This window comes from Bos indicus x Bos taurus, chromosome 7 (genome assembly GCF_003369695.1).
Source record: "Bos indicus x Bos taurus breed Angus x Brahman F1 hybrid chromosome 7, Bos_hybrid_MaternalHap_v2.0, whole genome shotgun sequence".
In the NCBI taxonomy this organism is placed as follows: Eukaryota; Metazoa; Chordata; class Mammalia; order Artiodactyla; family Bovidae; genus Bos; species Bos indicus x Bos taurus.
Window position 1 is genome coordinate 36,895,574 of NC_040082.1, and position 8,205 is coordinate 36,903,778.

An 8,205-nucleotide genomic window follows, 5' to 3' on the forward strand; every position below is an offset into this window, starting at 1 on the left:
TTAAAATAATGTCACATATGATGTATTACATTATTTAATTATCCTTAATATAGTTCTAGTCTACTACATAACTTTTAAATAGTAAAAAAAGAAATTGTTTTTAGAACATTAAAAAATTTTCACCACTTTTCTTCCAAAAAATACCACTCATTTTTAAGTGAAAAAAAACCTCTTCAACTGAGGTTAAAAAAAAAAAAAACACAGCAATAACTATTATAACAAAGAAAAGGATGTTGAAATATTAAAACCAACAAATGAGATGACTGTAGATCAGTTTTAGCTAGTTTGTGGCCCTAACTTAATTTCTCTGTCCTATGCCTTCACCAGTTAGAAAACTGTCATAGTCTTTCATAGCACCATATGACTTTGCTGTGTAGTATTTATCTAAGGTAAAATTAGTAAAACTTTGATCATTGCCTGCCACCCATGAGACTGCAAACTCCATGAGGACAGAATTATGGCTTTTGCTACCCCATAATAGTTATATACCGTTACTAGCATAGAACTAGCTGAAATACTAGTCACTTCTATAGTTTATATCTAGAGTTTTTCCCTTACTTATTGTATCTCAAATGTGTTTTCAAAAGCAATTTATAAATTATATAGTTATATACCGTTACTAGCATAGAACTAGCTGAAATACTAGTCAATTCTATAGTTTATATCTAGAGTTTTTCCCTTACTTATTGTATCTCAAATGTGTTTTCAAAAGCAATTTATAAAAAGGGACTGTTAACCTGCACAAAAGAACACAAATAAGTCATTTATTTCTTTCTACCAAGGTTATATTGACAAGTTATATTCAGTTTGTTTTGGCCATGTAATTTAAATGTGCCTAAATAAATTATAGAACTTGCTATTTATCTATCTCACTACATAGACTTTGGTTCTACTACGATACTTGTGTTCATGGCAGGGTTTCAATTATTACAAAGGACCTTGGATTAAAAAGCATCTTTTGTTTTCTACACTATTACTTATTTGATATTCATATGGTTTTCTTTTTTTTTTTTTATATGGTTTTCTTTATAAATGAGTAGAGAATGTAATATCAGGACTACTTATTAGCATTTACATAGCACTTTGTCTTGAGAGTTACATAATGATTTCATAATAATATAGAATTATTACCATATTTGCCCTCTTATTTTATACTGTAGGGATTAATGTGATTTGGAGTTAAATTTTATTTTTACCCTAAATCACTAATATGTAACTTAAAAGTGTTTTTTTTTTCCTTTTAAAAGATTCATATTCTCTAGAATACAGAAGAAATGAATAGGAAATAACCTTCCCAGTAAAGCAAACTGGAGAAGTCTTTTACACCTCAAAACAATCCAAGTATTTTTCTTATTTTTACAGAGAAAAAGGAAGACTGTAGGTGAATGGTGTGGTGTATTGCTCTAGAAATATATGACTGGGGAAATCTTAACCCCTACTCCACCACCAAAATTCAGGAAGAGTTGGACTATTTTCAGAACTATTCTATGACTTGTTTTCAAAAGTCAAAAAAGTAAAATATTATTTTCCTCATCTAACTTACAAAGCTACAGAAGGAGAAAAAGTGTGCACACCAACAGTCTCAGGAAAAAAAGCCCCAATATCTGGAAAGTGTAAATTGTTTTCCTCTAGAAATGAAAAAAGCACTTTAAGTTTTCACATACCAAAGAAGTTAATCAAGCTGTTGCTTGTATGACTGAGGTGATTAAAACTGTTAACTTTAAATATCTATACACTGAAGATAAAGATATCCAGATATTGAAGCAGCAACATTTTTTTCTACTTTCATATTCAGTATGGTTGCCTCAATATATAATTTTTGTAGGAAAACTATCCAACAACATTCAACAAGTCATCCTGTAAATTTTCTCAATAGAAGACAAAGTTTTTTTGAAAATGGGATGAAAAAGAGTGGTTAACTTTCTGGGTAATGACTGAATTACCAGATTAAACTATGCTTTAGTTACACATAACCATTAAGAAAATATACTTTCTAAACAGTTTTCCCAGGTATTAAATAATATTATTTAGTATGTTATTAAACTAATAAAATAACTGAATACTGGATTATTTCTAAGCATATCTTTTAGAGCTTTCAATCAAAAATGCAAGATAAATTTAAAAATGGAGTGACTGATGCAGACTGAGGACCTCAAGCCACACTACTAGGTAAATTCAATCTTTATTTACTGGGCTAATAGAATGTATATCCATACTAGCTTCTACTGTATGATGGTAGAATCAGATACTTATAAAAATTAAAATTGATCAGTTAAATACACTTATAAGTAAGCAGTACTGAGCAAATGAACCTGATGAAAAAAATCAGAAGAAAAAAGCAAAACAGAAAACAAAATTTGGAAAATAGTGACAGATACAAAATGAAACCAGTTATCACTATCATGTATGAACATATAATTCTAAAATATTTTTGGAAAGAACATGCCAAATCACCTTTTATTTATACAGAAAAGTCATATTTAGCAAAGGACACATCAAGGTCAGAGTGGCTATGGCCCAAGAGACAAGGCAGGGAGGTGACAGGCCTTCGGAGATCCTGCTTCAGGACAAGGGGTCTGGGGCAAAGTGATGAGATGATAAGTAAGTGGTGAGTGCTGGCAGCCACAGAAAGGAGAAAGCTCCAGTTGCATCAACGCAGTTGGCAGGTCATGCGTGGAACTCACATCAACTCACTGCTTCTAGCAGTGCTGGGGAGGGGAGGAGAAGGGTAGGGGGAAATTAGTGGTATTAACTGGAGTGAGAGCCACTCCCTGGTTCCCGGAAAACTCCCACCAAGCGACACAGCAACGAACCCCAGGATGGTGTGAAATGTATACAAATGTACACATTTATCATTATAAATCTCTATTTCTATCCACATACATGCTTAATCATTATTTTGTTACTTCTAATTATCTGTTGCTTTTAAGCAAGTCTAAAGTCTCTATAATCTTGGTTTCCAAGTCAAATGTGGTTCACAAAAACTACTTAACAAATGTTAGTAAAATTGTGTGTGTGTGTGTGTGTGTATATACACACACATGATATAAAATAAATATATTTTATACATTGAAATAGGTTGCACAACTTTGTATATGTTCATTAAAATCTATATTATATATTAATATTTATATGTAAAATCTGGTTCATTGTATGTATACACATGACACAAGTAGATTGGAAAATCTGAACTTGATGTTACATTGTTACTATTTGGTTTCTGACTTTGAAGAAGTCCCATAGGTCTTTTATAACCCACGTGGATTTCTTATAACCAGTAGCAGGAGGATGAATTCTTTCTTTCATAATTGCCTGAATAAGAAATGTGCCCACCACAACTGAAATCCTGTATCTTTAAGCACTTAAATTGTTTGGACACCTGTGATGGTCAAACAGTTTCTGAAATGCACTAACTATAAAGTTTTTGCCAGTCTTCCAAGGTCTTTGATTTTAGCAGAAGTACTTTGGACAGTCATGTAGGGGAGGAAAATAATTTTCCTTCTACACTTGTAGATTCTTGGTTGAGACATCATTGCATTAATAAGATTCACAAGAGAAAAGAAAAAAAAAAGCAAACAGAAATGTAATAACATGTATACTTTCTGTACACATAGGAGATACCCAGGAAAGCTAAGTCCTTCAAATAGCCCAGGCCACCTCCTTACATACAGTGTCTGGTTAAAGACAAAAGAAGATGTTGTGAGCAGGGGGAGCCAGTTAAGGGCAGTTATTGAGTAAAGCACTGTCAACAAGGGGATGATTGTTAGGCAGATTCAAATCTCTGCCTTCACCACTGGTAAGTTTCTAGATATTTAGCCAAACTCTTCTTTCTGGTAGAGGGATGGAGATACTCATAAAAATTGAGATTTTTGTTATTTGAATGCCTCTTACAAAAGGTAACTTCCACTCAGTTTTAAGCTTCACACCTGTATCTGCTGTTTGTTAAAAATAATAAGCCTAAAATAATCCTTATGCCGAAGAGGCATATTTTGGGTTGGCAAATTCTGCATCTCTTCAACAAGTATTATGTCATTTCAGTAAAGCCTGTGAAAGTCACTCGGTAGTGTTCTCCAGGCCAGAATACTGGAGTGGGTAGCCTTTCCCTTCTCCAGGGGATCTTCCCGACTCAGGATCGAACTGGGGTCTCCTGCTTGCAGGTGGATTCTTTACCAACTGAACTATCAGGGAAGCCCTGGTAAAGCCTATTTGTACTTAAATTGTGGAAAGTCTGTCTTGGAATTACTAGGAAGTTATTCTAGTCACAGTCCTAGCAAAATAATATTTACAACAAAGATAAAATCTCTAAACTCAGTCCTACATTCTTCCAGTTTGAAGAGAAATTCTTGTTGATATGATGCAAATTTTAAAATGTGTAGCACAGAGGCCTCTATTGCTAAATAGTTTGTAATTCAATTATCTTGAGGAGATTATTCTAAACTGAGTCTAAGATATCAGATGCATTTATGTAACTAAATTAAAAGCTGATTTTTAAATTTCTGCCTACGTTTTGTCTAGAAGGTAGTAGGCAGCTGGATCCTGGGAAATACTGAGTGATAAATATTTCTCTCTCTCTCTCTCTCTCTTTTTTTTTTTTTTTTTTTTTACAGATGTATGTTTGTCTCAGGGTAGACACTACTTGAAATGTTATATCTATAACTAAGCAAGTAAATATGCTGAGGAAGTGATTTTGATTTTTCTTTTCTAATAAGGCGAAGTGGAAAATTTGGAAAGGTAGGGAACAGCAAGCTTGTTTGGTTCAAGAATCATACAAGTTTAGAAAGTTTCCCAGATGACTCATATGATAGCATTGTATAAAAGATATGTGATAGTTTAGATAGTTTTGGGTTTCAGAAATTAACTATCCCCCACATAAGAGATATTAGCTATAAACATCCTCATGCCAATGACTCATATTCCCACACAATCTAATTAATTTAGTCAATTTTAACGAGGGACATTTTTCTTTGAAGTTATATAAATAAAAAGTCGTTAATTTTTTTTAATATTCCTTCAACTTTCTGATTCTACTACCACTGTTTACCCAAAAAGCCTTTTTTAAATTTCTCCTAGAAACTCACATTTTTCTAGTCACTTGCTGTCCTTCAGGATCAGCTTCAGAGATCAAAGCTACTATTTTCATTCAGTTCTATTCAGCCATTCAAATGGCATTTTTTTTTTTTTCTTTTTATGGGATTGCAACAAACTGAAACTCTGATCACATTCTCTGCACCAAACTACAGTGACTCCATTCTCTGTCATTACAGAGAAAATGTGAAAATCCTCCTATTGAAGAGTTTTCTTGACACATAACTCCCATTATTTAGAGCTACTTATAAAGCTCATCTAGATACCATGCTAGGAATTGAAAATTAAAATATATCCCTAATATTAGTTTTTATATAATATTTGAGAATGTAGGACTGTTGCTATAAGAAGACATCTTAAATTTGATACTCTTACAAATAATAAAATTGCATGTTTTTGGTTAAAATAAGTCCCTTGGAGATAAAATACATAAAAATGTACTAATCTATTTAAGTATAAAGTTGCTTACTAAAATGAATCTAAGTGTGTGGGAAGGAAAGTGTATTTTAATCCACAGGTTTCATAAATGGTAGGAACATGAGAATGATGTTTTTCTATCAACAAGTAACTAAATTCCCCAATTTCTGAAACAAATTAAAGGTTACATACTACATTAAATAGTAAAATGTGTGTAATTTTTAATTAAAAACATTGTTTTTCCAGTATGCCACTAAAATGCATAACACCTAAACTATCTTAAGTAAAAGGCCCTCTTCTGAGAAAGCTACTTAATCTGACACTCTTAAAGAAAATGCATTCAATTTTTAATGTAATGCGGGAAGGTATGAAAAGTACTGGTAGATTAAGCAGGCCCTTCTCTTTACTTGCAAACTCCCAAGAGAGACTTTCACTCCTTGTTTTGCTTGGGTCTCCTTTTTACTGAAATCTTTTCCTCTGATTATCTACTCCAGAGAATGCAGGACCAGCACAGTTAGCTTTTCAATAAAATAAAAAAATATTTTCACCTTCATCTCTTTTATCTCCCTTCATTACAACTACTACATAGCAGTGTCAACTCCCAGGAAAACCTTAGGCAATGGCTTGGTTTCTTCTATAGCTAGTTTTTCTTTTTTTGAGTTTTGTCTCAAAGTGACAGTAAAGCAGAGTGCAACTAATATAAGTACAATAGACCTCTAACCTGCCTTTGGCTCTGGCTGGAAATCCTGATGGTGTGTGTTGAGTCAGGGGGGTTGTTTTTGTGGGTGGATAAATGATGAACTATTTGTGAAGGGATATTTCCTTGATATCTTTGGTGCAAAGAAGTTAAAAAAAAAAAAAATTAGGTGCAAAACACTTCACAACACAATCTTTTCCCATCTTTTCCATTCAATGTAATAAGGCTCTAAGACATTAATGCCTAACTTCCCAATTAGGCATCACATTTACCTGGCTCAGCATATTTTTCAACACTACAGCAAAGCCAACTCTTTTCCAGACCTATATCCCTCCATGCATTAACTACATTCTCCACCCCATGCCCAACAATGCCCCTCCTATCTCAAGGAGGGGGAGAGGATAATCAAAGCAGGGTCCCCAGACATCATTAGTGCTCCTTTGCTCCATCGGCATTCTGTCTTACTATGACAATGTCCTATGTAAATATAAAGTTGTCTTATGGGATTAGACAAGCTTCTTTTCCTTTGGCCCTGACAGGACTGCTGTCCCTGGTGCTGAACCATGTTACCCCACCAGGGAGTCTGCTGCCAGGTCAATGGGGCTGGATAGAAAACCTGGCTCACTCATCTTAAGAATGCTCAGGTGCAGAAACAAGAGATACTTTGGTCACAGGAGCAGAACCCATCCCCCAACACACACACACACACACACACACACACACACACACACACACACACACACACACACACACACATCTGCCGGGTATACGCCAGGACCCCATTTGTAGTTTTCTGTTCCAGACCCCCACCCAAACACCTCCAACATGGCCTCAAATGCCAGCATGTATCAGCACAGCCCACCTAGACATCAGATTGCAGTACTATCAAAATGCTACTCCCCAAACGCAAAGTCTTTATGGCGTTAGCTTTTCCATTCTAAAAGAAATAAATAAAACCCATTAAATAAATAAATAAATGAAAATGACCTTCCTTTTCTCTCCCTCCTTTTCCTGCCCCACATATTCACATTCTCCTAAATAACAAAGCCCCAAATCCCAGAAGAGTCTTTTAAATCTGGGTGGTCTCCCTAGTTCCTCGGTCCCCACCCCTTCCCCCACCTCTGTGAAACAAAACAACCCCGAAAAGGGCATATCTTACCCCGGGTAGAGCGATAGCAGGAGCAGAATCCACAGCGTCATTTTCTGTGAAAATACAGGAGTCGAGTAGACTGAGCTTCCTGTGCTCCATATATTTGTCAAACTCATCGTTTTTTTTTTTTTTTTCCCCTCCCCTGCCTCTAGCCTCTAGGTTGCAGAAGAATCCCTCCCCTTTGTATTATTATTATGCTTATGATCTGATGGTGGCTCCCCCCACCTGCCTCTAGTAGGTCCGTCACTGGGGAGCCGTATTGCTACCAGCTTCGGGAATTAATATTCAGGGGGCAGAAATAACATCAGCACAAACGCTTGCAGATACCATCAAAGCATCAGCTCAGGGAGCAGCTTTCAAGTCTAGGGGAATAATATAATTGAGGCAGGGGGAGGGTACAGGGAGAGACGCATAGGAGACAAATAAGAGAATGAGAAACGCGGGCACACTCTTACACATATTCATGTCCCCCCACCATTCACACATACTCTCCTAGGTCCATCGTTTTATGTTTGTTTATTTGTTTGCTTTGCTTTGCTTTGATTTTTCTTTTAGAGGGCAGCAAGTATGTATGTGTGCTGGGGGTGTGTGTATGTGTTTAAAAGAAATACTCGAGTCTCTGCGTGATTAACCATCACGCAGATTAACTATGAGGTCAAAGTGGAAGCGATGCGTGCTGCTGCAGAAGGAATTAACACATGCGTGGTGTCTTTCCAGCGCTGTTTAACTCTTTGGTGCACACACAGGCATGCAAAGAGAGGCTTTCCTGGGGACAAGAGATGCTTTAGCAATTTATATACTATATCACCAGTGACAGAAGGTGTCTCTTCAGATCTGCCAAGAATCCTTATTTAAA

General features: G+C 35.6%; 1 protein-coding gene across 2 annotated transcripts in view; it reads right to left on the bottom strand.

The window, feature by feature from the left end:
- The window catches only part of GABRG2 (gamma-aminobutyric acid type A receptor gamma2 subunit), a 129,529-nt gene extending 121,563 nt beyond the window's left edge, over positions 1–7,966 (bottom strand). The window contains exon 1 of one of the 2 annotated variants that reach the window (XM_027545755.1): positions 7,359–7,966. In XM_027545755.1, coding sequence (XP_027401556.1) covers positions 7,359–7,465 — 107 coding nt within the window. In that variant the 5' untranslated portion in view covers positions 7,466–7,966. The remainder of the gene's footprint in view (positions 1–7,358) is intronic. The other variant, XM_027545754.1, reaches the window with a different exon arrangement.
- Between the last annotated feature and the right edge of the window lie 239 nt (positions 7,967–8,205).